General features: G+C 38.4%; 2 protein-coding genes across 2 annotated transcripts; both read right to left on the bottom strand.

Annotated features, from left to right (window-relative positions):
* Positions 1 to 12,989: 12,989 nt before the first annotated feature.
* LOC149395133 (putative GDP-L-fucose synthase 2) lies at positions 12,990 to 14,577 on the bottom strand. Its single transcript, XM_089615870.1, has 2 exons — positions 14,371 to 14,577; positions 12,990 to 14,166 (listed from the first exon to the last, which is right to left on the bottom strand). Exons 1-2 carry the CDS (start codon positions 14,387 to 14,389, stop codon positions 13,211 to 13,213), a joined length of 975 nt encoding a protein of 324 aa, XP_089471996.1. The 5' UTR covers positions 14,390 to 14,577; the 3' UTR covers positions 12,990 to 13,210.
* A 2,408-nt stretch (positions 14,578 to 16,985) lies between these two features.
* Positions 16,986 to 22,752, bottom strand: SDG4 (SET domain group 4). Its single transcript, XM_089613997.1, has 11 exons — positions 22,243 to 22,752; positions 21,534 to 21,680; positions 21,009 to 21,176; positions 20,378 to 20,404; positions 20,097 to 20,208; positions 19,804 to 19,897; positions 19,306 to 19,399; positions 19,139 to 19,217; positions 18,244 to 18,415; positions 18,054 to 18,134; positions 16,986 to 17,606 (listed from the first exon to the last, which is right to left on the bottom strand). The coding sequence occupies exons 1-11, from the start codon at positions 22,588 to 22,590 to the stop codon at positions 17,360 to 17,362; spliced, it is 1,569 nt and encodes a 522-aa protein (XP_089470123.1). The 5' UTR covers positions 22,591 to 22,752; the 3' UTR covers positions 16,986 to 17,359.
* Positions 22,753 to 27,825: the final 5,073 nt, after the last annotated feature.

The raw sequence follows: 27,825 nt of genomic DNA on the forward strand, positions 1-27,825 counted from the left end.
CACACGGGAACGTAGGAAGCTTACACAAAAAGCACGGTCACTCCCCTACTCACCCCTTCTCTCCTCTGAGAAACCCTCTGATTGGAGGAAACCCAACTCGAGACTTTCGAGTTCACTCCTTTGGCTCGGATGCGGCCACTTGGTCCGGCCTTGGGTTGAACCACCCAAAGTTTTAAATCGTTGTTCATTTTCGTGCGATAACAGCTATTCTCTTTTGGGGAGTATGTAGATTTGTCTATGTAGCGATAGCTTCCATGTGATGTGTAGATGGTATTGGTGTGAATGCAGGTTGTATATATCTTTTTTACTTGATGTAGATATGAGAAATGTTTATGAAATCTCGTTTTGAGTTATGATCATATGTTGGTATGTTTTCTTTTCTCGCATTCTAGATGTTGTGACTTGGAAGTGGACCAGAATTGAGAAGCATGGGACCTAGATGAGACCTGTCTAATGCCGAGAATGTTGCAGCAGCGGATCTCACGGACATCAGACGCACACTAGAGAGACAAGCTGAGATGAGATGAATTAGTCGTTCGCACAACAACGTGGATATTGTGAGCCAAGTGGATAGTGGCGATGCTAGACCTCGCACTTACGCCGATGCTGTGCAGAGAGCTTTACGGATTGCTGGTTGGCGCGATGGTGATCAGACTGCTACTCCGAAATCATTTGCTACAACACCTTCTGAAACTGTCGGCCCAAAGCACAATGAGTCAAGGAAAAGATTTTGATCCCAGTCAAGATGGGAGAGTCGGCCGCAACAAGGAGACGGAATGAGGTCCCAGCAAGGCTCGAGTAATCGACCTTAGGGAAGTTCTGAAAACTGATCACAGTTGGCGAACCAGAACAGAGGACGTGGGGATAGCGGTGTTGGAATTGATGTAGGGTTACGAAAAGATTAAACGCTTCGAGCAAGCGGCGGAAAATAAAAATTTTCTTTTAAACAAGTAAAACAATTTTACTAACCCAGACAAAGAGCAAGCACATGTTTATATTTAAAACTATCTAAAAGCATTACTAGTTTACTAACATTTGTGAAGCTTGAACGTTGAGAAGCCTTAGGAAGGTTGAAACGTTCGTCTCCCCACGCGGCTCATCTTTCTTCTTTCTTCGGGAACTCGAGTAACCACAAAAATTTCTATCATGAATCACCCGAGATTAGAAGGAATTAGTGTGTGGGCACTTTTAAACACGACGACTCAAGAACAAGTCTAAGAGTCGAAGAGCTAAAACACTAGGTCAAATGTGGACCTAGGTTCCAAAACAAAAACAAAAAGAACTTAGAGAGAGAGAGAAGTTGGCGGCCACAAGGTCTAGAGAGAGAAGCTCTCAATCTCTAACTTATGTGCAATGAGAAAACAATGAGAATGAGGGCCTTATTTATAGGAGAGGGATTACCTTCATAAAGGTAGTTTCCATTTCTATAGAATATCACATATTCATGAGCAAATATTTCCCTTATTCCCTTCAAGTCACACGGCCAAGCTAGGCTTCTAGAAGCCTTGGATTTGTTTCCTCTTTTGTTTTGCTTCTCCCTTGCCTTGTCTATTGCCGCCAACTTCAATTTCCTTCTTGAGGAAATTTGTTTCCTCTTTTTCTTTTGGAAACCATTTAACCTCTTATGTCTCGAAGTCACTATGTATGAATTGCATCATGCTTACCTTAATCCTGAAATGAGACATGCCATTTCACACCTTAGTATTCTCATTTGAGAAAGTCAAAGTTCGGACTCACTATGTGATTCCGAACAAGGCCTATTGGTGAAGTACTAAGTTGTGAGTCTGTCATGAGTAACTTTGTGAAGTTCTCATACATATGGAATTCATGTACAAGATTGCTGAAATGCAATGTATGTCACCTCATGCTTTGTTCCTTGGAGTGTGAATAAATGAACTGGCCAGTGTCCAAATTGAGTCCTGACTCTTTTGGATGAAACAATGTGACTTGTTAGCTCCTCGTCAATACATTGTTTCTAACTTATTCACAAGCGACAAAGGAGTTGAGGAAATAACAGCTAGAAGGGTAAAATGGTAATTTAGTAAATCCCGACTAGCTGATGACATTCATGAAGGGTAAACATAGATAATATTCAGTGGATCCGCTCATCATAATTAGGTCGAATTCTTGAGTAGAAAATAAATTCATTTGAACCGGGAGATTTTCAGTGTCAGCTCTTTAGTGGAGTCAGTTGGCATTAAGCTAAACTTGGAAAAGGTTTGTGAACTTTTGAGTCCAAGTGTTTAGCTCAAGCTTTGTTCATTTGGGTCCATGAGGTCACTGTCACGAATCACATCGATAGGAATTGTTAAACTGGAAGCTAAGTCAAAACAAGAACGAAAATTATCGAAAGGGTATTTTTGTCTTTTGAGACTAAGGATGAAATGGATGTCAATAAATTTTGACAAGTTCATTTGATGACTTAATGTCACTCGGCCATAATATGATTAACTGGGCCTTGTGAATTAATTTCATTTCATGAGAATTTTATTGAAAATTCTTAATGGGCCTTTCTCATGTTGTCATGAACAAATGAAGAAGCTTCTAGAAGCTCCTTCTAGAGAGACTTGGGCGCCTACCCTAATAGAGAAATAGGAGAGTTTATTTTGTGCATAAATGTATTTAGATACTTGCCAAAAGAAAAAGAGGAAACAAATTTCCTCCAAGAGGAAAGTGGGAATCGGCCAAGTGAGAGACAAGGCAAGGCCTTGAACAAAATTGGAAACAAATCAAGGCTTCTAGAAGCCTTGAGTTGGCCGAGTGTCTCAAAGGGAAAAAAGAGGAAATTGCTCATGAATATGTGATATTCTATAGAAGAGGAAACTACCTTATTGAAAGTGAGACCTCTCCTATAAATAGGAGCCTCATTTCCTCACATTTCATTCGTCCAAGTTTAAGAGATTTGAGAGACTCTCTCTCTAGAACTTTGGCCGAAAATCCTCTCTCTCTCTCTCTAGTTTATTTTCGATTTTTCTTGTCTTGGCACCTAGGTCCTCACTCGACCTAGTGTTTAGCTCTGCGACTTCGAGACTCGTTCTTAAGTCGTAGTGTTTAAAAGTGCCCACTCACTGATTCCTTCTTTTCGAGTGATTTAGTGATAGAAACTTTCGTGGTTGCTCGAGGTGCCGAGGAAAGAAAGAGAGACGTGCTGCGAGGGGAGACGAGCGTTGCAAACTTTCCAAAAGCTTCTTCAAAGTTCAAGCTTCAAGAAAGGTTAGTAAACTTCTAGCTCATATTGGTTTTTAATTACATGTACTTGCACTTGTCTAGGTTAGTAAAAACTGTTTTTACTTGTAAAAGAAAATTTTTAAAATTCCGCCGCTTACCGAAGCGTTAATTATTTTCTCAAACCCTAGATCGATTCCAACAAATGGTATCAGAGCTATGGTCAAAGATTAGCATGTACATGTTTTTAAAATTATGAGCTTGAAAATCGTTTTCGAAAGTTTACTAATTTTGTGACAAGTTAGAATTGTAATCTTAGATTTTTTTTTAATTTAATGCTCTTGTCTTTAAATTAAAAAGCATGTTGATTTTCTATGAGTTTGGGATGTTTTTAAAACACATTAGAATCAGTTCTAAAAGTTTTTAATTTTTTTATATTGAAAAACGTGTTTTAAAGGTTTGAGAAATTTCGGTAAATTTTGTGACTAGTTACTTTGTCTTTCTAGTTTCTTTTATTTACCGTATTCGTTTTATGCTTGTTGTTATTTCTTTTATTCTATGTTATTACCCTGCTAATAAAACACAAATAAAAGCTTTAAACAACATCTTAAAACGTTCCGTTACACTTGATTCTTTTTCGCACCTAAGTAGGACCAAGCTTTAATTTATTTCTTTTTCTTCGAGCTGGAGTAAACCCGCATTAAAAGTGGCATAACTCTCTGCTCAGAAATCTAAATTTAATTATTCTTAAATCAAATTAAAGCTCTGTCTGTCCTCTGTCCAATGCCACCGGTTTCTACTGAAAAGGACATCGGAGCCGCCAGATATGGCGATTTTACTCCGAGGTGCGCGGCTGTCTGAAACTCCAGTTTTTTAGAAATCCGGATTTTCAAACCCCACTACCATGAGTTAAAGAACTCTAATGAGAAAATTTTCTTGAGCAAAAATGTTTTTCATATGATTATAAACATGATGTGTAAGATTAAAATGTTTTGATTTTTGAAAGTTTAATTGAAATTGAATTTTTACAAAACTAGTTTGAATTTTGAAAAACCGTTTTCACTTTCAAACTTGAAAATATTTTGTCATCCAAATCAAATAAATTTTCAAAATGTTTTCAAAACTATATCTATATCACATATGTTCAAAATCTATATGCTCTTGAAAATTTGAGTGGGAGGTCTCCTTGTAGACAAGCCGAAAAATAAAAAGATGTGTAATCTCAAACTTTCAAGTGTTCGAGTGAGTTGAAGTTCACACTTCCCTCACGCACTTTCCCGAAATAGAAAATAGGAAAAGATCGAGTATGTACCTTGTGCCTTTATGCACTAATACTGCTCTGAACATGTCGATCTAGGATTCTCTTCTAGTTGTCCGCTCTATCGCTCTCTAACTAGGAAATTTGTTTCCGAACTTATAAGAGTCGATGAACCAACTCCAAAAACTAAGTGGGAGGGTTATATTCGTTGTTTGAAACCCGCGATCCCCAACACTAGTGAAAGATGCAATAACGTGGGACTAAGAGCCGCTCTTGCGACCCTCACTTAAATGTGAGTACTCCAAGGCGTTATTGCTTCGATCATTGCTCAATGAGCTACGTCCGAGAGTGATGCAATGATGACAAGGCCTCCCCTTGGGGGATTGTTTTTCAAAGCTGATCTTTTGGACTAAGTGGTTGGTTACACACTTAGGCTCAATCCCTAGTAATCCTCCCTTGAGGCTCTGCGAAAGGATGTGAGTGATCAAACCAATTTAAAAGGTGGCTAGTCAAAATAGATGTATTGACATCTTGGCTTAGCATTAATGATGTGTCATTTACTTATAAATGGAGATTTTTTGCGGCCTTCTCTTGAGGGAGTAAATTATCGTTTGGTTTATAACACCTTTGGATTTTATAAAAGTCTTAATAAAACTTAAATCCTAAACCAAAGACTAATCATAAACTTGTTTCAACTTATATAGGTAATATATCTCTCAACCATCTCTCTATCTTTCTTTCATCGATCAAACTCGAAAACGAAAACTACGTAGATTCGAAACGTAACCTCGACATAATACCTTCCGTTAACAAGCACAAATGGGTACTCACCACCCCGTTTCCTCCTCTGACGAATGATGATTCAACTCAAGAGGACAATGACGCCTTAGCGGCCAGGCTTCGATCCGATGAGATTGTGAGGTGCTATATCTTGGCATCTATGAACAATATGCTGAAAGAGCAACATCGTGACATTGAGACTGCCGCTGACATGCTCTACAATCTCCTTGAGATGTTTGGAGGGCAAAGGCGTCAAACAAGGCTACAAGCAGTCCGACAGTTTATGAACTGTCATATGTAGGCTAGGACTTCTGTTGGAGACTTCATGATACTGATCATTAGTTTTCTTAATAGAATGGAAATCCTAGGATCTGAGATTGATGGGAATAATGTCATAGATATGATCTTAGAAACTCTCCCCGCGTCTCTTGATACCTCCAAAATGAACTACTCCATAAACAAGCTAAAGTACACTGCTACCAAGCTTATGATGGAACTTCACACTGCTGTAGGTCTCACTAAGAGAAAGAGGAATCAAGGAGAGGCACATGCTACTGAGCAAAGAGCCTCCGCCTCTGGAACTAAGAAGAGACCTCACAAGGCCGATAAAAAGAACTGTCCTGCCAATCTCAAAGCAAAGGAACATAGTATTGTACTAGTTACCGAAGCATGCTTAGTAGCTGATAATGTATCAACGTGGATTCTTGAATCCGCTGCTACTAACCATATTTGTTGTTCCTTGAATGGTTTCAAGAAAACCAAAAGCTTAGAGGAAGGCGAGTTCTGTTTCAAATGGGGTGATGGGAGCCTGGTGTCTGCAAAGGCTGTGGGATCCGTGACGCTGTCTTTTGAAGACCACACTTTAAACTTGAATAATGTATATTTTGTTCCTACCTTTGGGAAGAACTTAATATCCGTTGCTCGTCTTCGTGAGCAAGATTATTGTTTAAAGTTCATTAAGAATGGAATTCGTATTTCGTTTCCTGATAATTCTTTTGTCACTGATGCATATATGAAGAATGCTCTTTTCTACATCTATCCCACTCAACCTTCTCTTTTAGACACCGAAATAGATAACGATCTAATTAGGGAGCCAAAGAGGATCAAACTTTCTGAATCCTCCGATCTAACAAAATCAACATAACTCTGGCACTTAAGACTTGGTCATGTCAGTCTAGATAGGATTAAGAGACTTGTGAGGGATGGTCCACTCCAAGCCTCTGCAATAGGTTCACTACCTACTTGTGAATCCTGCATAGAAGGAAAAATGACTAAGCGACCTTTCTCCGATAAGGGTCGAAGAGCCACTGAGTTGCTGGAACTAATACATTCTGATGTATGTGGACCGCTCAACCAACAGGCACGTGGAGGATATGAATACTTCGTTACCTTCACTGATGATTACTCAAGATATGGGTTTGTCTATTTGCTTAAACACAAATCTGAGACCTTTAACGTATTTAAGGTCTTTAGGGCTTTAGTGGAAAAGCAAACTGGCAAAGTGATCAAAACCCTTCGATCTGATCGAGGTGGTGATTATATGTCTGGAGAGTTCGATGACTTTCTTAAAGAAGAAGGTATCGCTTCTCAGCTTACCGCACCTGGCACACCTCAACAAAAAGGAGTGTCAGAGAGAAGAAACCGAACTCTTATGGAGATGGTTAGATCAATGATGAGTTACTCATCACTCCCGCTTTCCTTTTGGGGATATGCCCTCGAAACAGCCGCCTACATTCTGAACCAAGTTCCGTCCAAAACGGTTCCTGGTACTCCTTATGAACGATGGACTGGCCGTAAAGTGAATCTTGGCCGCATCCGAATTTGGGGTTGCCCTGCACACGTGCTGAGGCAAAAGACTAGCAAGTTGGCTAGTAGGTCAGAATTGTGCCTGTTTGTGGGATATCCAAAGGAAACCAAAGGTTTTACTTTCTATAGTCCCGAGGACGATAAGACTTTCGTTAGCATGAATGCTCGTTTCCTCGAGGAGGACTTTATGAAGGATGCGAAACCTAGAAGCAAATTGTGCTTGAAGTAAAGTTGGGTGAGGAAGCTTCTACCTCATCTGTAAGAACTGTTCTTACCCCAACTGAAACACAACCTAACTCATCAGAATCTTGTCAAGTAGTACTTCGACGTAGTGGGAGGGCTACTCAAAAGCCTGACAGGTACATGTCTTATGGAGACTCTCTTGTAGCCGTCTCTGACATGGATGATCCTGTTTCCTATAGCCAAGCGATGGCTTGTTCTGAATCAAACCTTTGGCTTGACGCCATGAAAGTTGAAATGCACTCGATGTATGTCAACAATGTCTGGAAACTTGTAGACCTTCCTGAAGGGATTAAACCCGTAGGGTGTAAGTGGATATACAAGAAGAAAAGGGGTCCTGATGGGAACGTCGAGACGTTCAAAGCACGACTTGTGGCGAAAGGTTATACCCAACAAGAAGGGATTGACTATGAAGAAACCTTCTCGCCAGTCGCAATGCTTAAATCCATCCGCATACTCCTATCCATAGCTGCAGCTCTCGACTATGAGATCTGGCAAATGGATGTCAAGACAGCCTTTCTGAATGGCAATCTTGACGAGCGCATTTACATGGCTCAACCAGACGGTTTCGTGGATAAAGGTCAAGAGACCAAGGTTTGTGAGTTGCTTAAATCCATTTATGGACTAAAGCAAGCATCTAGGTCATGGAATATTAGATTCGATGAAACTGTAAAGAGCTTCGGCTTTGAACAGTCAATAGATAAGCCTTGTGTTTACAAGCTAATACACGAAGGAAAAGTTGTGTTTCTGGTACTATATGTCGATGATATACTACTCATTGGTAATGACGTGGGTAAGTTATCTGAGGTTAAGGTCTTGCTGGCAAAGCAATTCGATATGAAGGATCTAGGAGAAGCCGCGTACATTCTGGGGATCCAAATCTTTCGAGATAGGAAGAACCGGACTCTGTCGCTATCTCAAGCATCTTATATTGATAAGGTAATGGATCGCTTCTCAATGCAAGACTCCAAGAAGGGCCAAACACCCTTTAGGCATGGAGTTTCACTCTCTAAGGACCAGTCTCCCAAGACTGCACAAGAGATTGAAGACATGAGGAAAATTCCTTACGCCTTTGCCGTAGGAAGCCTCATGTATGCTATGCTTTGCACTAGACCTGACATCTGTTTTGCCGTTGGCGTAGTTAGTCGTTTCCAATCCAACCCTGGACCCGAACACTGGATTGTTGTTAAGCATGTTCTTAAGTATCTTCAAAGAACTAGGAACTTGATGCTTACATACTCAGGTACTGACCTGACTATGACGGGATATACCGACTCCGATTTTCAAGCGGATAAGGATTCCAGGAAATCCACTTCGGGATCTGTGTTCATCCTTAATGGTGGAGCTGTTGTGTGGAGAAGTATTAAGCAATCTTGCATTGCTGACTCCACAATGGAAGCAGAATATGTAGCTGCTTGTGAAGCATCCAAAGAGGTTGTATGGCTTAGAAAATTCCTTAAGTATTTGGAAGTTGTTCCAAACGTCCACGAGCCCATGACCCTTTATTGTGATAATAGTGGGGCTATCGCTAACTCAAAGGAACCTCGAAGCCATAAGCGCTCTAAGCATATTGAGAGGAAATACCATTTGATTCGAGAGATCGCGCAACGCGGAGACGTGGAGGTGAAGTAGATCTCTGGCAGATCTATTCACCAAGGCCCTAGCGAACATGGTCTTCGACCAACTTCGAGAGGGATTAGGCATGTAGGACTACTCACATCTTCTTTGAGTCAAGTGGGAGTTTGTTGTCAATGGTGCCCACAAGAAGAGTAGTAGTGTCTATTTTTGTACATTTGATGTCATATAGTCTTACGAAGACTCTTGCTTGTAATTGCTTATTCATTAATACAAAGTTGAAACGTTCATTCATTCTTTGATTGTTTGAAGCTTTATGATAAAACCTTAGTCTTTTAGTCCATAAACAAACTTAACAACTTACGAAGAGACAAATGTAGATTTGCATGAACAAACTCTTCGTAGTTTGCTTAAAACGTTATATTCGCAATCTAAGGGTCAAAGGACTATTGACCTCAGTATGATTGTTAGAAGAATCTATGATGTCTGGTTATGAGGCATTGAGAGTTGGGGACTCTATAGTTCTTCTAGGTATCTTCCGAAGGTACTGAATTGACCAGTGCACTTCTAGAGACAATATAAGAACAAACCATTTAACCTCTTATGTCTCGAAGTCACTATGTATGAATTGCATCATGCTTACCTTAATCCTGAAATGAGACATGCCATTTCACACCTTAGTATTCTCATTTGAGAAAGTCAAAGTTCGGACTCACTATGTGATTCCGAACAAGGCCTATTGGTGAAGTACTAAGTTGTGAGTCTGTCATGAGTAACTTTGTGAAGTTCTCATACATATGGAATTCATGTACAAGATTGCTGAAATGCAATGTATGTCACCTCATGCTTTGTTCCTTGGAGTGTGAATAAATGAACTGGCCAGTGTCCAAATTGAGTCCTGACTCTTTTGGATGAAACAATGTGACTTGTTAGCTCCTCGTCAATACATTGTTTCTAACTTATTCACAAGCGACAAAGGAGTTGAGGAAATAACAGCTAGAAGGGTAAAATGGTAATTTAGTAAATCCCGACTAGCTGATGACATTCATGAAGGGTAAACATAGATAATATTCAGTGGATCCGCTCATCATAATTAGGTCGAATTCTTGAGTAGAAAATAAATTCATTTGAACCGGGAGATTTTCAGTGTCAGCTCTTTAGTGGAGTCAGTTGGCATTAAGCTAAACTTGGAAAAGGTTTGTGAACTTTTGAGTCCAAGTGTTTAGCTCAAGCTTTGTTCATTTGGGTCCATGAGGTCACTGTCACGAATCACATCGATAGGAATTGTTAAACTGGAAGCTAAGTCAAAACAAGAACGAAAATTATCGAAAGGGTATTTTTGTCTTTTGAGACTAAGGATGAAATGGATGTCAATAAATTTTGACAAGTTCATTTGATGACTTAATGTCACTCGGCCATAATATGATTAACTGGGCCTTGTGAATTAATTTCATTTCATGAGAAGTTTATTGAAAATTCTTAATGGGCATTTCTCATGTTGTCATGAACAAATGAAGAAGCTTCTAGAAGCTCCTTCTAGAGAGACTTGGGCGCCTACCCTAATAGAGAAATAGGAGAGTTTATTTTGTGCATAAATGTATTTAGATACTTGCCAAAAGAAAAAGAGGAAACAAATTTCCTCCAAGAGGAAAGTGGGAATCGGCCAAGTGAGAGACAAGGCAAGGCCTTGAACAAAATTGGAAACAAATCAAGGCTTCTAGAAGGCTTGAGTTGGCCGAGTGTCTCAAAGGGAAAAAAGAGGAAATTGCTCATGAATATGTGATATTCTATAGAAGAGGAAACTACCTTATTGAAGGTGAGACCTCTCCTATAAATAGGAGCCTCATTTCCTCACATTTCATTCATCCAAGTTTAAGAGATTTGAGAGACTCTCTCTCTAGAACTTTGGCTGAAAATCCTCTCTCTCTCTCTCTAGTTTATTTTCGATTTTTTCTTGTCTTGGCACCTAGGTCCTCACTCGACCTAGTGTTTAGCTCTGCGACTTCGAGACTCGTTCTTAAGTCGTAGTGTTTAAAAGTGCCCACTCACTGATTCCTTCTTTTCGAGTGATTTAGTGATAGAAACTTTCGTGGTTGCTCGAGGTGCCGAGGAAAGAAAGAGAGACGTGCTGCGAGGGGAGACGAGCGTTGCAAACTTTCCACAAGCTTCTTCAAAGTTCAAGCTTCAAGAAAGGTTAGTAAACTTCTAGCTCATATTGGTTTTTTAATTACATGTACTTGCACTTGTCTAGGTTAGTAAAAACTGTTTTACTTGTAAAAAAAAAAATTTTAAATTCCACCGCTTACCGAAGCGTTAATTATTTTCTCAAACCCTAGATCGATTCCAACAGTTAAATGGTTTGTTCTTCTTCTGTCTCTAGAAGTGCACTGGTCAATTCAGTACCTTCAGAAGATACCTAGAAGAACTATAGAGTCTCCAACTCTCTACACGCTATAATCAGACATCATAGATTCTCCTAACAATCGTACTGAAATCAATAGTCATTTTATCCTTTGATTGTGAACAGATTGTTTTAAGTAAACCATGAAGAGTTTGTTCATGCAAATCTACATTTGTCTCTTCATATGTTGTTAGGTTTGTTTAAGGACTAAAGACTATAGATTATCATAAAGCTTCAAACAGACAAGGAAGAATGAATGAACGTTTCAACTTTTATTAATTATTCAGCAGTTACAAGCAAGAGTCTTCGTGAGACTATATTACATCAAATGTACATAAATAGACACTACTACTCTTCTTGTGGGCACCATTGACAACAAGCGGATGGTCAGGGCCACTACTACTCTTATTGTATTTGTACAAGTGACTTAGTAGTATTTTTGGCCAAATTAAGTTTTTGATGGAAATTTGAGAAATTTTTTTATCAAATAGTGATAGTTTAGGCAATTTCTCACATGTTGGATAAAAGTGCCATAACTACGATTTTTGTTGATTTTGGTAAATAACATGAGAACTAGTAATACTAGTGTCCATTTCCCGAAAATTGCATAACTTTTAAACCTTCGAATAACACCATTTATTGATTTCTAACCTGAATTCGTTTTTTTTCCTTATTCTTTATTTCCTTCATTAATCATCTTTATTTTATTACTTTTCCTTAGTATTATCCATATTCAAACAATTACAAGATAATAATAGATGATAAATTTAATTATCATAAATTCTCCTATTTATCACCTAATTAATTAAAAATTAGATAATTACTCATCAAACATAAAACAAAATTAAAAAAAAATAAAAAAAAGACATCACATGTGATCATTTAATTTTAAAAATGAAAATAATAAATATAATATATTAAATATTAATACTTTTTAATTTATCTTTATATTATTATTACATTTTAATATATATAGATATATATATATATATATATATATATTTATATATATGAAAAATACTTTTTTAAAATTTATTGCTTAAATACCCAACGAGATACTTTTTTTTTTACGGTATACATCACCGCATGATACAATGTATCACAACATGAATAAAGAAATTAACTCCCAATGTTGACACGGAGAATTTGGCTCTCTCCGTAAAACGACTGCTGGTTCCTGTAAATGTTGGTGCGGGGTCAATATTATTAATTTTTCATTAATATTTTTCAAAAAAAGTAGCAATGCTAAAACAAGACTGAAGTGCCCTGGAAAGTAAATGTCGATGCAGCCTTTCCGCTAAAACAATATCCGTGACAGATTAGGAGGTTTTGTCGCAGCTTTCAGCAGGACATGTCTGAAAACACCGTTGATTCTGGGAGTCGAGCTGTCAGCGATTTGAGAGGGCATCTAGTTTGCAAAGAAGTGGAAATACTTTCCGTGTCATCGAGTCCGACTCCAAGACTGTCATCTCTCTCCTCGGGTCAAAAGATAGAGTGGCGAACGAAGGCAGGCGATGGCAACAAAGTAGCCCATTCTCTTGCTCAAAAAAGTGTATTTCCTTGTTATCATGCTACTCGGCTCCGAGAACCGCCCCAATGTATCTGTGAACTCCTTAAAGCCGATTTGGCTACTGGTCCCTTTGGGCTCTAATGAAGTCCCAATCTCTATCGAATTCGTCTAGTCATTTTTCCCCAAATATATAACAACAGCAAACGCCATATCTATATGATATGTACGAAATAAAAGACCACACACTTCAAACATGATACGTATAAAAGACTGCTTATCCCGGTTAATATTTGGTACATGAATTGCTCAATGTTATTATTCTTTCAGTAGCAAAAAAAGACGAAAGAAACAGAGTAATAATACCAAAAAGAACGGAACTGGTTGTGTTCAAGCTCACATAGACACATACAAAGCGCCGAATCGCATACTATTATTCGAATAAACAAAACAACAAAACATATAAACAAACTCACATTCATTGCTTGACATACTCGGAGTACCACTTGTACGTATCGACGAGACCCTCCCGGAGGGAGACCTTGGGCGACCAACCCAACCCAGCGAGCCTCGAGCTATCCATGAGCTTCCTCGGCGTCCCGTCGGGTTTCGACGGGTCCCACACGAGATCTCCCTCGAACCCGACGACCTCCTTCACCATCTCCGCCAGCTCGCGGATCGAAACCTCGCTCCCGCTCCCGACATTCACGTGCTCGGCCCCGCCGTAGCTCTCCATCAGGAACACGCAAGCGTCGGCGAGGTCGTCCACGTGGAGAAACTCCCTCAGCGGCGACCCCGTCCCCCAAACCACGACTCTCGGGTCGCCCCGGGACTTGGCCTCGTGGAACCGCCTGATCAGGGCGGGTAACACGTGGGAGTTCTCGGGGTGGAAGTTGTCGTTCGGGCCGTAGAGGTTCGTGGGCATCGCCGAGATCGCGTCGAATCCGTGTTGGAATCGGTACGCCTCGCACATCTTGATTCCCGCGATCTTGGCCACGGCGTACCACTCGTTGGTGGGCTCGAGCGGGCCCGAGAGGAGCGCGGTCTCGGGGATCGGCTGAGGGGCGAACTTCGGGTATATGCACGAGGACCCGAGGAAGAGGAGCTTCTTGACGCCATGGCGGTGAGAAGAGTCGATCACGTTCGTCTGGATTTGGAGGTTTATGGCGATGAAATCCGCCGGGTAGGTCTTGTTGGCGTGGATTCCTCCGACCTTCGCCGCCGCGAGGATCACGAATTCCGGCTTCTCGGCGGCGAAGAAGGACTCGACTTCGCTCTGGCGAGTCAGGTCCAGCTCGGCGTGGGTTCGGAGCAAGAGGTTCGTGAAGCCTAGGGATTCGAGCTTCCGTACGATGGCGGAACCGACGAGACCGCGGTGTCCGGCGACGAAGACCTTCGATGATCTGTCAGCGAGGAATGATTGGGACTCGGATTCTGTTAACGGAAATTGGAGGTCACTTGGATTAGGGTACGGGTTTCGCGAGATCTAGTCTGATCGTTATCATTATCGTGAACTTGTCGGAATATTTTGATGCGAGAATTCGCGGAAAAAAGATTCGGAAGCTTAATAATAAAAAAAAAAAAAAAAAAAAAAAAAGTGATTTGAGTAATGAAAGAGAGGATTGAGAATTTGCGTACCGTTATTGAGAGTTCCCATTGATTTGAAAACGGAGGAGAGACGAAGAGGAACACTGTAGCTCTTTAATTTATGAACGTTTGAGCTTTTAAGCGTCGGTGCTGAGGAATGTAGTGACTCTTTGCACCTCACAGATTCAGATTAGTTTCCTAGCTTTTGTCCGTACTTTTTTTTTCTTTTCTTTTTTTACGGTTTGTATCACAATTAGGGTAGAACATTTAAAAGGGAGAACAACTATCTTACACAAATCGCATATACACAAATCGCATATAAATATAAGTCAGAATTGAATCTAACACTAAATAATATACAACTTTTGTACATCCATTTTATAAAAAAAAAAATTACACGAATTAAGCAAAAAAAAAAGTGTATTCAAATACTCAGAATGACTATGCTTCAATATCTTTTGTTTTTACGATGAGCTTCGTAAGAGATCAGTGAGAAACAAAGAAGAAAAAGAAAGAATAAACTTTTCTCATTAACCCAAAAAGAACTCAGATATAAGATATATAAACAGTAATAACTAACTAATTAACTCGTGTAAAGCAATGATAAGTAGTTTACACCGAGTACGTAAAACGACAAGAAGAAAAATAAAGCAAACAAATAACTTGCTTCCTACACTACTTAACAAACACAAACCAAAACAACTAAATGAACTTCTCTCAATACTCCCCCTCAAGACGGACTTGAAGAAGGGTAAAAAAGATCTTTCAAGGACAGCTTGGACATAATAGAGGAGAAGGCCGGAGCTGGAATTGGTTTTGTAAACGCATCAGCTAGTTGATGGTGTGTTCGCACAGGTAGAAGTTTGAAATCACCCAGTTGTAAGTGATCTCGGACAAAGTACAAATCAACTTCGATGTACTTAGTGCGCTCAAGAAACGAAGGATTAGTAGCAACGTGCACAGCGGCTTGGTTGTCGCAGAACAAAAGAAAAGGGTTGTGTTCTGGGACTTTGAAGTCATGAAAGTAAACCTCGGATAAAAAAAAAAAGATAATTCAATTCAGATAACAAATAATTAAATCATTATTCCTGCTCCCAATCAGGTTGTCGGCATCGTTCAATGACCTGAGGAGAAGTTTGCTTTCAAACCCCGGTTCGCCCCAAACTCTTATTTTGTTGATTCTGGTAGAAGCTGCTTCAACCATAAGACTTCACTGGCCGCAGCAGCAAGAGCTCGATACTCAGTCTCAGATGAGGAGTGGGAAACAGTATTTTGCTTCTTCGATTTCCAAGCAACCAGAGCACCTCCAAGAAAAACGCTGTAGCCAGTCACTGAGCGCCTTATATCGGGACAGGTCAACCAAATGCGAGTGATATATGAAATGTGACGCACGTTTTAAAAGTTAGTTATACAATTTTGAAATTTGTAACCGACTAAGTATGCTCAAATCTAAGAATTTCATTTTGTCATACATTTCAGATTTATTTTTTATTTCTAGCCGTTCTGCTTATGTGGCACATTATTTATACCATTTTTACCCTTATTAATTAGCTAATATAATTTATTTTCGAAATTAATAAAATCTAATTTATTATTCGAAATCACTAATTATTAGGATCTTAGTTCTCTCTCTCTCTCTCTCTCTCTCTCTCTCTCTCTCTCTCTCTCTCTCTCTCTCGTCACAGTTTTTAGCCATGGACAGAGGTAAAAACATTAGAAGCTTTATAGTCATTAAAAACTATTAATAGATTTCTGCTTTAACTAATGGTCGGTGATAGCTGTTTTTTTCACCTCTGTCATGGCTAAAAATGTAACGAAAAGAGAGAGAAGAGAGAGTATTTAGGTATAGATAAATTATTTTCATTTAACTTATTTTTGGCAAAGAATGAGGGAGAAAAAATAATAATAATTCTGTCTTATTGCATTAAGGATTGACTAATTAACAAATATTTCTAAAACGTTGGGCCGCAATTGCCTCCTAAAAAGACTTAATATAATACTATCTGTTATATTATTTTAGTAATTAACAAGCATAAGTCAATGTAAAAAAAATATCAATTAATATATAATTCTTTTAACAATGGTGATAATATTTACTCTGATTATGCTCATTTTGATCAATTAAGGCGCAAATTATAGCCAATTGCTAAATTTTGATAAGTTAATAGATCAATCTGAAAAAGTCCACCACACTTAAAATTATAGAACTCATGCCTAACTCTCGTAGTATAACACATACATATATTATCCTAATTGAGCTACGTTTTTAATTAGTGGATACTTTTGGCTAAAATTTTAACATAGGAAATCTAATTAGGCTAAGTCTAATTCTCTCTTAATTTTTTTTAGTAAATTCACTACTACAAATTCAATTTTATGATCCGGAAGGGTATTAAGTGTGACATGTCACACCTAAAAGTCGCACCAGATACCCATCCAGATAATATTATAGATTTTTAAGATTAATAAATCATAAGTGAATCTAACGATAGACAAATAAAGGACAGTGATATATATAAAAACGTATATTATGAAGGTAACATTTCACTATTTGATTAAACTTAGAAGGGTGTTCTCTCAATTTTATAACGAATCACTTGGGTTGAATTCATTGCGTATATAGAGTTCAGCAGTCATGAAAGCAAAAAAAAAAAAAAAAAAACAGCTAACTTTTTATTCAGTTGGGCCAGAAAACACAACCAAGCAGACAAAACTGAGTTCATCTGTGGTCTAGACTTTTATGCCTCATTAGGTAATACAGGATAGAAAATGTCAAATTCCTCAACATAAAGCTAAGCGTGCCGTAATCAGATACACATTATCGATCTGTAAACGATCAAAGAAATATACGGAACAGACATCAACGATAAAATAGTACATGTACAATTACAAAGACCTATAAGAACATCTGCATATGTGATCACCTAGTTTTCTCATGATATGTCTAGTCTATAGAAAGAAGTACATACAAATTACGAGTTGAATGTACGATACCCGGCAGTCTAATGAATTTTAAACAATTGATGAGATGTGGTTTTTTTTATTCCAGGTTGAATTCCATAATTTCTGACGCAATGGACAAGAATGGAAGGCGCGATAAAAATGGTCGTGGTGTTATAATGCCTGTGTAAGCAATAGAATTTCTTCGCCGTCTAGTGCCCCAAGATAGCTTCATTTCCTTGTTTGGCTTCACTTCTATCTTATCTATCTTCTTTTTCGTCCCGAGATAGCCTGTACAATTAGAAGCACCGCAATGGCAAGCCACTTCAGGTCCGAATTGCACAAACCTACAGACAAATGCGCGGTCACACAATTTGTTGTTGCGATTAGTAACAAGACATGAATTCAATTCACTGAGTGATAATACAAAATAAAAATTATCATTTGCAGAAAAAAAAATTGGCGGAAACAGATCAGCATAAGTCGCACAGATATTTGAACAAAAAATTAGGTAACTAGCCAACTAAAATGTTTAGGATTGCTATATAGCCAACGTTTCGTAAATTTTAGGTAAATGACCATAAAGATGACGTGACATTCCTGGATTGCCCTTTCATTGAAATAAAAAGGTAGGGTATTTACTTCAATTTACACGTGTAAATACATGGACGTGGCTATTTATCTAAGATTTGCGAAACGTTAGCTATATAACAATGTGAAACTGTAAATATGGCTATACCTAATGGACCATTTTTATGGTTCAAAAACAGAAGTCAAAACAGATTTTGGCATACCTGTAATCATACGTCAATGGTTCTCCAACTTTAATTGCTCGAGCGGCAAATACACCTACTCGTGTTTCCCCATCAGCTTGCCTGAAAAGGAATAAAAAATAGCAATTATTTTCAAATAAGATTGACCTGCTGAAAAAGTTCATTAGCCTAGTACAGGATGCTAATTGCAATAACACAACAGTGTACTAACCACTTTTCGAGGACACAGTTCGGATCACAGCAATGGTTTAAAAATCTGGACGTGTTCCCTTTAAAAGTTGCATCAATTGTGAAATCCTTTCGGATTTCACACATGTAGAAATTATGCACGTTTTGGTGCTTCATTTTCCACAGCCTTCGTTCACACTCAGCATCATCAATAACTGAAAACACCAATACGAAAACTTGTGAAGGGACTGGTGGATCGTAGAAGCATAAACAATCAATAACGAAATTTAAAAGTCAAACCATGAGATCTTGTGTAGAAAATAAATTTGCATAATATTAAGAAGCTGCGACTCTTATACGTGAAAGCACACCGCTGAGATATCATTTTGCTCTGATTATACTTTTGCCTGATCAAGGTTGAGCTACTCTATAAAGGAGGAATATCCATAGTCAATTTTACTCTCGTTTTCCAAACAACATTTCATGTTTTCAGCTGTTCATTGGTTTGACATGTTAAGCTATGATGGAGGAAGGTTTTGTAATTCTAAAATAAAAAGTTTTCTAATTAAAAAATTCTTGTTTCTTTGAATTTATGTTTCTGTATATCGAAAACGTAATGACCGGGACTTCATTCTTCAGTCCAAACTTTGAACTACGTTATAATAAAAATCCACATCAGCCCAAGATGCCGAGATTATCGAGTGCAGACAAGAGAACAGACACTGACTGAATCTCCTGATTACAAATCGATTATCATTTTTTTTAAATAAATCATTTTCATGCGCCCCCACAAAACTCTCCTTGTATACTGAACATGGTTCAAATCTCAAATAACCTCGTTATTGTAGTCAAGATAAAAGCAAATATACTTTAACATGCCTAGAAAGAACATATGGAATCCTTATTTTGAACAATATGAAGAGAAATGAATTGCATACCTTCACCAATATACTCAACAATGAACTCGCCTTTGTCTATAGATTCAGTTGTCACTACTCCCCACCCGCAAAGTTCAGTCTGTCAAGAATACTTGAGAACTCAGATTCATCAAAGTAAAAGATTCTTAGAATGCATAAATGTCCATCGTGATAATTCCTAATACCACCTTTACAATTTTGATCTTCTTCTCCTTACGAAAATGTCTATTCTTGCAATCATCTGAGCAACGGCAAGCCTTCGAGCAACTTATGTATTGAACCCTATTAGATAAGAGTATATACAAAAGACTTAGTACTGGACTGTTGCCGCTTTGTCTAACTATGTAAGGTGGGCTTTTATTTACAATAAGGTAGGTATTTAAAACAGTACAATAAACTTCAAGGAAAGGACTTTCAAGAGGTACAAAAAGTTTACAATTCTAAACAAGCACAGAACAAAGTACAAGCAAAAAAAGATTGAGCTGACCATTATACAGGAAAGAATTTGAACTGCTGTAAACATAGAAGAGCAGATAGCACAAGGAGATCACACATCACAAAAAAATAAAAAATAAAAAATAAATAAATACATAAATTACGTGTTTTGTCAACACAGATAAAATTTCATATCTTTTGAAAAGTGCATCAACTATTAGAAGAGCATAGTATTTGATATTCAAAATCACCTGCAAACACAATCCTCAGAGCATTCCGAGCTACAACTTGTGCAACCAACTCCATCATCAGAATCATCGCGCTTTCTTTTGACAAGGTATATATCTAAATATTGTCAAGGGTGCAATTAACAACATCAATTTGAAAAATGAGTATACAATAATTTAGCCCATATCTTTACAAATGTGTGCATTCATTATTATTCTTTGTTTCTAAATTATTTCACCAGTATGGATAAAGAAACAAGTTGACTCAATGACCACGTTAAGTTGGTAAGAATATAGCAGATACGCAGTAAGGATACTACGCTTAATGTGAGTATAAGTTGGAAGCCCATCATTCTCGGCATCTTTCCATGTAAGGTCAATCTTGAATTCCTCGTTCTCGTAAGGCAGTGGCAATCGACGGAAAATTTCCTATATCCAAATTAAAGTTAGTGATTTTCAATCACACTAGAGCAAGGAAAGAAAGAACACTTTTGGTAAATGATTTTTCATGGGGTGGCATGTACAACATGAGTACTTTAGATGTTTATGTATGCATATGTAAAGCAATTGTGTTAGCAGAGCTTTAACAAAATCTGACCTCTATGCTGCTTGTTGAAGCTTCATTCTGCTCATTCAACCAATACGTCAGTCCTGTTATCAAGGCTTATCAATGAAAAATAAAGATGAACGAACCCAGAATAAGACATTTTATGGAACTCTACACACACACATACACACACACACACACACACACACATACACACATATCTCAAATATGATACCATAATATTTACAATAATTTATTTTTAACATAAAATGGAGAAAATATGAACTGTTTAGAATGCAATCACATCTAAATTAATTTTTCCCTTTTATAGGGGATATAAAACAAAGTATGAGCAGAACGATGATCATCCCTTTCAGTCACAATCAGATTTTAAAAATTGCATAATGTCAAGACACATGATCTCTTCTTTAGTATCAGTTCTGTGATAGGATTTTGGAGTTGTTTGTATGTCGCACAGAGTACTCCTTTGCTTGTACTCTACTCAAGGGTAAATCTTTAAGTCTTCAGGCATAAATTACAAATATATATATATATATATATATATATATATATGTATGCTTGATGTCTAGGACGAGATTTAGTTAGCTTCGGCTACCAGTAATTCACAGCATCATATATCAGAAAGATAACTAATCAACACAGAATAAAGGAAAGAAGAAACCTTCCCATCCAGCCGCCAATCTGGATCGTGCCTCCAACAAATAGCTTGGGAGGGTTGGTCTTTCAATCCTATAACCTCGTCAACCCATGGGGCACATTTCATATGCGACGCGACTGTGCATCTAACACACCGCCAATGTGGTGTTTTGTGATTGCAAACAGCGCATACCTACGAAACATAATAATGCAAATATAGTTCAAACTGATAGATATAAAAATATGTTCTAAGAGGCATGGATGAATTTAATCAAAATGTAATCCACGATTATCGCGAAAGCTCAACATATAATTCACATAATTATAAATAATGGTAGTTATAGTTGCTTCTAAACAGAAGTTTTTTATAAGAACTTCTAACCAAAAGTAAACACCAGCAGCAGTGCTCAATTGACACTGGTTATTTTTGGTCCAACAGAAGGGCAGTCAAATAAACAAAAAAAAAAAAAAAAAAAAAAAAAAAAAAACAAAATTATCAACTGAATTTCTTTACAACAATAAAGCATATAACATTGGTCATTTTACTCACATGATGTGGGCACTTGAACTTTGTCAGACAACTGCCTTTTAAACTATCCTCTACACACTTAATGTGATAGGTTCCACGACAGCCACGAACAGAGCATTTCACCTCCTCCCCCGGATAGATTACAGAGTGGCAAAGAAGGCATTCAACCTGAATCCAAACTTAGTTGTGAGTCTCAAATAAGAACATAAATATCAAATTATACCAGGATTAAAGTTTATTTTTTCGCTAAGAAATGCAAACTATACCAGCAAGAACTTATCAGAAAATCAATTCTGAGCCAAGAATTTCACAAGAAACCAAGTCCGTACATATATATTTTCTGCCAATCGCCTTATGGCAATAAAGAACCCATAAGAAATGCAAACTACACCAGCAAGAAGTTATCAGAAAATTAATTCTGAACCAAGACTTTCACAAGAAACGCAGTCCGTACATACATATTTTCTGCCAATCGCCTATATTACCAAGCAGTGACAATTCAGGAAACAAAGCCCTAGATGAAAATATCTTCTAATTTCAGAGCACCTTGATATCAACTAAGGAAACAATTTCTGATGAAAAGCCACGAGATAGAAAAAATATCAGCATAATTAAACACTTTCTTGAACGAACTCGAAATATTATATAATCTTTAGACATTAAACAACAACAAAGAGACACAATTTCAGATTTACGACCGCATGAAAACAAAATACATTTCACATTTTACCATTTTCTTTGCCCCGACGAGGAACGGAAGGGAGCACCGTGACTCGGCAACGCCTGATTCCTTTTTCCTTTCCGCCCAAGCTCTGACATGATCGTACAAGGTCTTAGCACTCGAAGCCTTCTTGATTTTTCCGTTCGCTCCGACTGTTTTCCGCCGGAAAACTTTGATTTCTCCGCCTTTCTTGACGCCGTTCCCGGCTGGTGTGGGAGACTGTAAGCTCTGGTTCCAATCGCAGTTGGAAGTCACGGCGGCGACGGCCGCGCTGGGATCGGACGTGTCGGCGGGCGAGTTGAGAGTCGCCGTGGAGCAATCTAGGCCGAGAGTTGAGAGGTTTCCAAGGTCAGGCATTTGGTCGCCTTGACTGAGAGAAGCGAAACCCTAGAATGGCGGTTTGGGATTTTCAGGGAAATGAATTGAAGTGAGAAAATTTTCGGAGAGGGAAAATGGAGGGACTTTTAAGCGGGAAATTTTAGAGATTTTATTTTTTTCTTTCCTTTTTCAGCTTAGAGTTGCAGAGAAATTGAGATAGTCAAATGAGTGAATGACCAATAAAGGTCTCGTCTTTGGCGGGAAATTACGAAAGTGACACGGTGCTGTATACGCTGATATGTCCCCTCACATGTGCTTATTTATTTTATTTTTATTTATTTTTATTTATTTTTAGTCACGACTCACGAGTCCCCCAAAATGATTATTTTATAGGCTTAAGTTTTGACGTTTATATGGTGGTTTGCACTTGCAGTAATGAGACTTAAATAAATCTCTGATTTGGCAGGTCTTCCTTTTTTTGTCTAGTACATTTAATTTTAGGTTTTTCTTTTTTGAAGTCATTAACTCCGACTTTAACAGCGGTTAACCATAAATCATCAATATTTATCTAATATATCTTCATAAACCAAGCTACAAAGTGTCCAAACAGACTAGGGTGGTGAATTTAGACCTCTCAAACCCATTCTCAATTCCTTAGGCATTGTCTTTAGACACCATTGTTCTCGTGCTCATCAACAAAATGGAAAAATTGAAAGAAAACATCAACACATCTCAGAACTTGGCCTAACCTTCTTGTCACAATCCAAACTTCCTTACTCTTTCGGTGGGATTCTTTTGTATCTGCTACCTTCACAATAAACAGGTTGCCAACACACACCTTGTGCCAACTCTCTCCATATGAAACCCTCTTCAAAAGATCCCCTGACTACATATTTTTTAAAACCTTTGGATGTGCCTACTATCCCTATCTACAACCTTACAACTCTCACAAATTTAGGTTCAAGTATGAGCAATGTGTTTTCTTAGGCTACAGTCATTCTCATAAGGGGTACAGGTGTCTAAGTAAGTCAGGACGTGTCTACATCAGTCGAGCTGTCATCTTCAATGAGTCCTCTTTTCCATACAATTCTCTTGTGCAACAGGATGTACCCAGTGGTCCCAACATCACACACACTCAACCAACACCCTTTCCTATCTCTCTATATCCCCTCACAGAAAAACCATCACCAACCCAAGTGAACTATTCTACACCACAACCAAACACAGTCCATGCATCACAGTCTCACCCAATTCTGCCATCACCACCCCCAACACCTGTCAGTCCTCAACCAAATTCACAACCCAGTCCAGAAAACACAGAACCAAACAGCCTACAACGTGTCCCTTACCAGCCACCCACACAAACTGAAAATACTCATCCAATGATCACAAGACTAAAATCAGGCATTGCAAAACCAAAAATCTTCATTGTTGTATCATCTGTATACAATATAATAGAGGAACCTCTGTCTACTGTTGATGCTTTATCTAACCCTGAGTGGAAGGCAGCAATGGATGCAAAATATCTAGCTCTCATGAAGAACAAGACCTGGTCACTTGTCCCTTATGATCCAACAATGAGCATTGTGGACAACAAGTGGGTATTCATAGTCAAATACAAGGCAAATGGCACTCTAGACAAATTGAAAGCCAGACTTATGGCAAAGGGATTTCAACAAACAGCTGGAGTGGACTTCTTTGAGACATACAGTCCTGTCATCAAGCCTTCAACTCTCAAAATTCTGTTCACTCTGGTTGTGACCTACAACTGGGAAATTCAACAGTTCGACATCAACAATGCTTTTCTGAATGGAGTCCTGCACGAAACAGTCTACATGTCTCAGCCACAAGGTTACATCAACAACAACAAATCAGACATGGTGTGAAAACTCCACAAAGCACTCTACGGCCTAAAACAAGCACCAAGAGCCTAGTATAATCAGCTAAGTACAACTCTACTGGCTTGGGGGTTCAAAAACTCTGTGTTAGATTCCTCTCTCTTTATATACAACAAAAACTCAGTCTACATACTACTACTAGTATATGTAGATGACATATTAGTCACTGGCAACAACCCAAGCCTCATTCACAAAGCCATCTCTGACCTTGAAAAATCATTCACTCTCAAAACCTTAGGTCCCATTGTTGGAAATATTGCCCACTTGAAGATAATGATTACTAAATTCGATAATAAGATTACTTTATTAGCATTATATGATTAGTGGGTTGAGTTCTAAACAATTAGAATCAATAACAACTATCTTCCATAGCCTCCGTATCTAACTGAGTAACGTGCTGGGCACCTGAGTTCGGGCGGTGTGCTAAAACATGGTCGATGACTGATATACGCCTGGAAAGCTATATCTAAAGTCATATATGTGGAACACATAGGTGAAGGCTGATCACTATGTGGGAGCATTCTACACTTGTGGTAAGTGTACGACCTGGACAGGTCTTGGTGTAGATGTGTCGTTTAAGGACCGTTACGACACACTAACCGAGGCCACTATGATGGTCACAGTGAGACTTGATCTAAATCCTGAAGTGATCATGGACACTGGGTTATGTTACTGAGCTCTTTGACTCATTCGCTAAAAGGCTATTCATGCTAATCACAGCTTATGTCTTGGGAGTTTTCTCAGAGCATGATTCGAGTGGGAAGTGATTTACAGATACGGAATCCAGCCTTCCTGAAAGAAGGTTAATGTTCACTCACCTAAGGGTTGATTCCAGAACCGATAGATTGCTAGCACTTTCGAAGTAAGTAACGTTCGAAAGAATCTTTCGCTGGGGAAGCAACAATGCTTAGGGCTGATATGTATCAAGAAAAGTATAACGAAAAAATTGACTTCTCTTGACACGGGTTGAACCTGGAGAATCTTGATCACGAACTGACTATATCAGTGGACACTCATCACGATGGGTAAATATAATTCTAGTATAAAGGAGAGTTCAGTCTTGGCTTACAAGGTGGAGTATTTGACCAAGATTAGACGAATCGATGGAAAAAGAGAAAGGACTATTTCGTCTTTTTCATCGGATTTGTTAAGCTCCTATTACTAGGTCCATAGTCCCCGATTCGGCTCTGATAAAGGCGGATAAGAACTTTCGTATAATAATGTTTATCATTATTAATCTCACTTGCTGTAATTGTGATTGACAACATTAATTCTGGAAAACGGGTATTCGCAGAATTAAATAAATATTTATGGTAGAATTGTTTATTTATTGTTTGATCAAGTAAATAAACAATTATTAATTATTTGTTTATTGTTGGACCAAGTAAATAAATGATTAATTGGGTTTTAAGCAATTGGGCCTTGCACACATGGAAAATTCGAATTTGGTTATTTGGCACTAGGGTTTGCGCAAATCTCCTTGGCCGTGTGCCATCAAATTCGAAAATACATAATTAGTATTTACCAATATTTTCTCTTTAGTTGTTTAAATAAAGGAGAGAGAAAAATATAAGATATTGTCCTATATTTTCTCCTTATTTAAATGAAAGTATTTAGGAGAATATTTAGGAGAATAATATATTCTCCTTTATTATCTCACTAAATAAATTATTCTCTATTTAAATAAAAGAATAATATCTCATAGATATTGATCTGATGGATGAGAGAAAAAGTAGGATTCACTTGTTGAGATCCAATGGCTTAGATTTAATCCACTAGTGTGAACACAATAAAAGGAAATAAAATATTCTGGAAGATTCCATGAATATCTCATTTTTACTACTATAAATAGGGGTTCATGAGAAGGCAAAAATAAGCATTTTTTGTGAAAAATTTCGTGCATCCTAGCCTTCCTTGGCCGTGCACTTCTGCTTCTCTACCCCTCGGAAATTCGTTTCCATTCTTAGTAAAATAAGAGAGAGATCTCGAAACACCTAGTTTCGTGATCTAGTGAGATAAAGACTGTGCCCACTCATCTTTCTTATTCGTCTCGGAGATTACGTTTCGGAAGACTAAGGTGTCATCCTCGAGTCCTTCATCAAGACGACGCAAGGAGTACGCGATTGGATTTGAGCGTTCTGTAGCTGAACCGAAAATCAATGTAAGTACTCGTTTACTCTTATATCGGTTGCTTGACTTATATGCTCTCGTGAATTAAATTAATTAAACATAACTAGATCTTGTTAATTATAACCATAATTTAATTAGCTTATGATTAGCGTAATTAATTATTTTTCCGCATTAATATGGTTATATGGTGGAATCATCTCAGACGAGTCGCATTGGAGCGATCGTTCGTGTCCGATGCGAGCTCGATCCATCAACAAGTGGTATCAGAGCGATTGTTCGTGTCTGATACCCACTTGATTCCCCAACACCCATAAACTTCTTTCTTGGGTTTGAAGCTTCCCGAGACAAACATGGCCTCAATCTTACTCAACAAAAATACATCAGAGACCTCCTTAACAAAACTGACATGTCAAATGCAACCCCTTGTCCCACACCAATATGTCCAAGCCACAAAATTCACAAAACAGACAGTTCACCTTTTAGCCAACCGTCCCTCTACAGAAGCACAGTTGGGTCCTTACAATACCTGACCATGACCAGACCTGATATAGCCTTCACAGTAAATCGCCTAAGCCAGTTCTTACAGGCCCCCACTGAAAAACACTGGTATGCCTGCAAAAGGCTATTGAGATACCTAGATTGAACTAGAATTCATGGCATTCGTTTCACACCAGCACCACTACTCAACCTCACAACGTTCTCTGATGCTGACTATGCTGGGAACTTGGATGATCGCAGATCCACTACAGGCCTGTGTGTATTCTTATGTGATAGCCTCATCACCTGGTCCTCCAAAAAGCAAGAAGTAGTAACTAGAAGCTCTACAGAATCTGAGTATAGAGCTCTGTCAGCAACAATAGTAGAGATTGTATGGCTGAAATCTCTCTTCAAAGAGCTCAATGTGGCTATTGACAAACAACCGTCGGTGATTTGATGTGATAACTTGGGAACCGCTTCTTTAGCCTCCAATCCAGTGTTCCATGCGCGTACAAAGCACATTGAAGTAGACGCTCATTTCATTCGAGAGAAGGTGGCTGCCAAGATCGTGGAGGTCAGATATGCACCAACTGAAGAGCAAGTTGCAGACGTGTTTACCAAGGCATTGAATATCCCTACGTTTGATTACTTGATCTCCAAGCTAAACATGTTGCAGTATGTCTAGCTTGCGGGGAGGTATTAGAGTAAAGCCTGAGAAGGCTTTACATCCCTTAGATTCAAACCAAGTTATGTACACGTGTAAGGCCAT

The sequence above is a fragment of the Urtica dioica genome, chromosome 5 (genome assembly GCF_054948205.1).
Source record: "Urtica dioica subsp. dioica isolate 48M chromosome 5, U.dioica_male_clone48M_v1_H2, whole genome shotgun sequence".
Classification (NCBI taxonomy): Eukaryota; Viridiplantae; Streptophyta; class Magnoliopsida; order Rosales; family Urticaceae; genus Urtica; species Urtica dioica.

Excerpts from the sequence above, each read along its gene's own strand:
- SDG4 (XM_089613997.1), bottom strand. The coding sequence starts at position 22,590 with ATGCCTGACCTTGGAAACCTCTCAACTCTCGGCCTAGATTGCTCCACG. Across the intron at positions 21,681-22,242 it reads TCGTCGGGGCAAAGAAAATG|GTTGAATGCCTTCTTTGCCA; the intron begins GTAAAATGTGAA and ends GTTTGGATTCAG. Across the intron at positions 18,135-18,243 it reads AACTGTGTCCTCGAAAAGTG|GCAAGCTGATGGGGAAACAC; the intron begins GTTAGTACACTG and ends ATTCCTTTTCAG.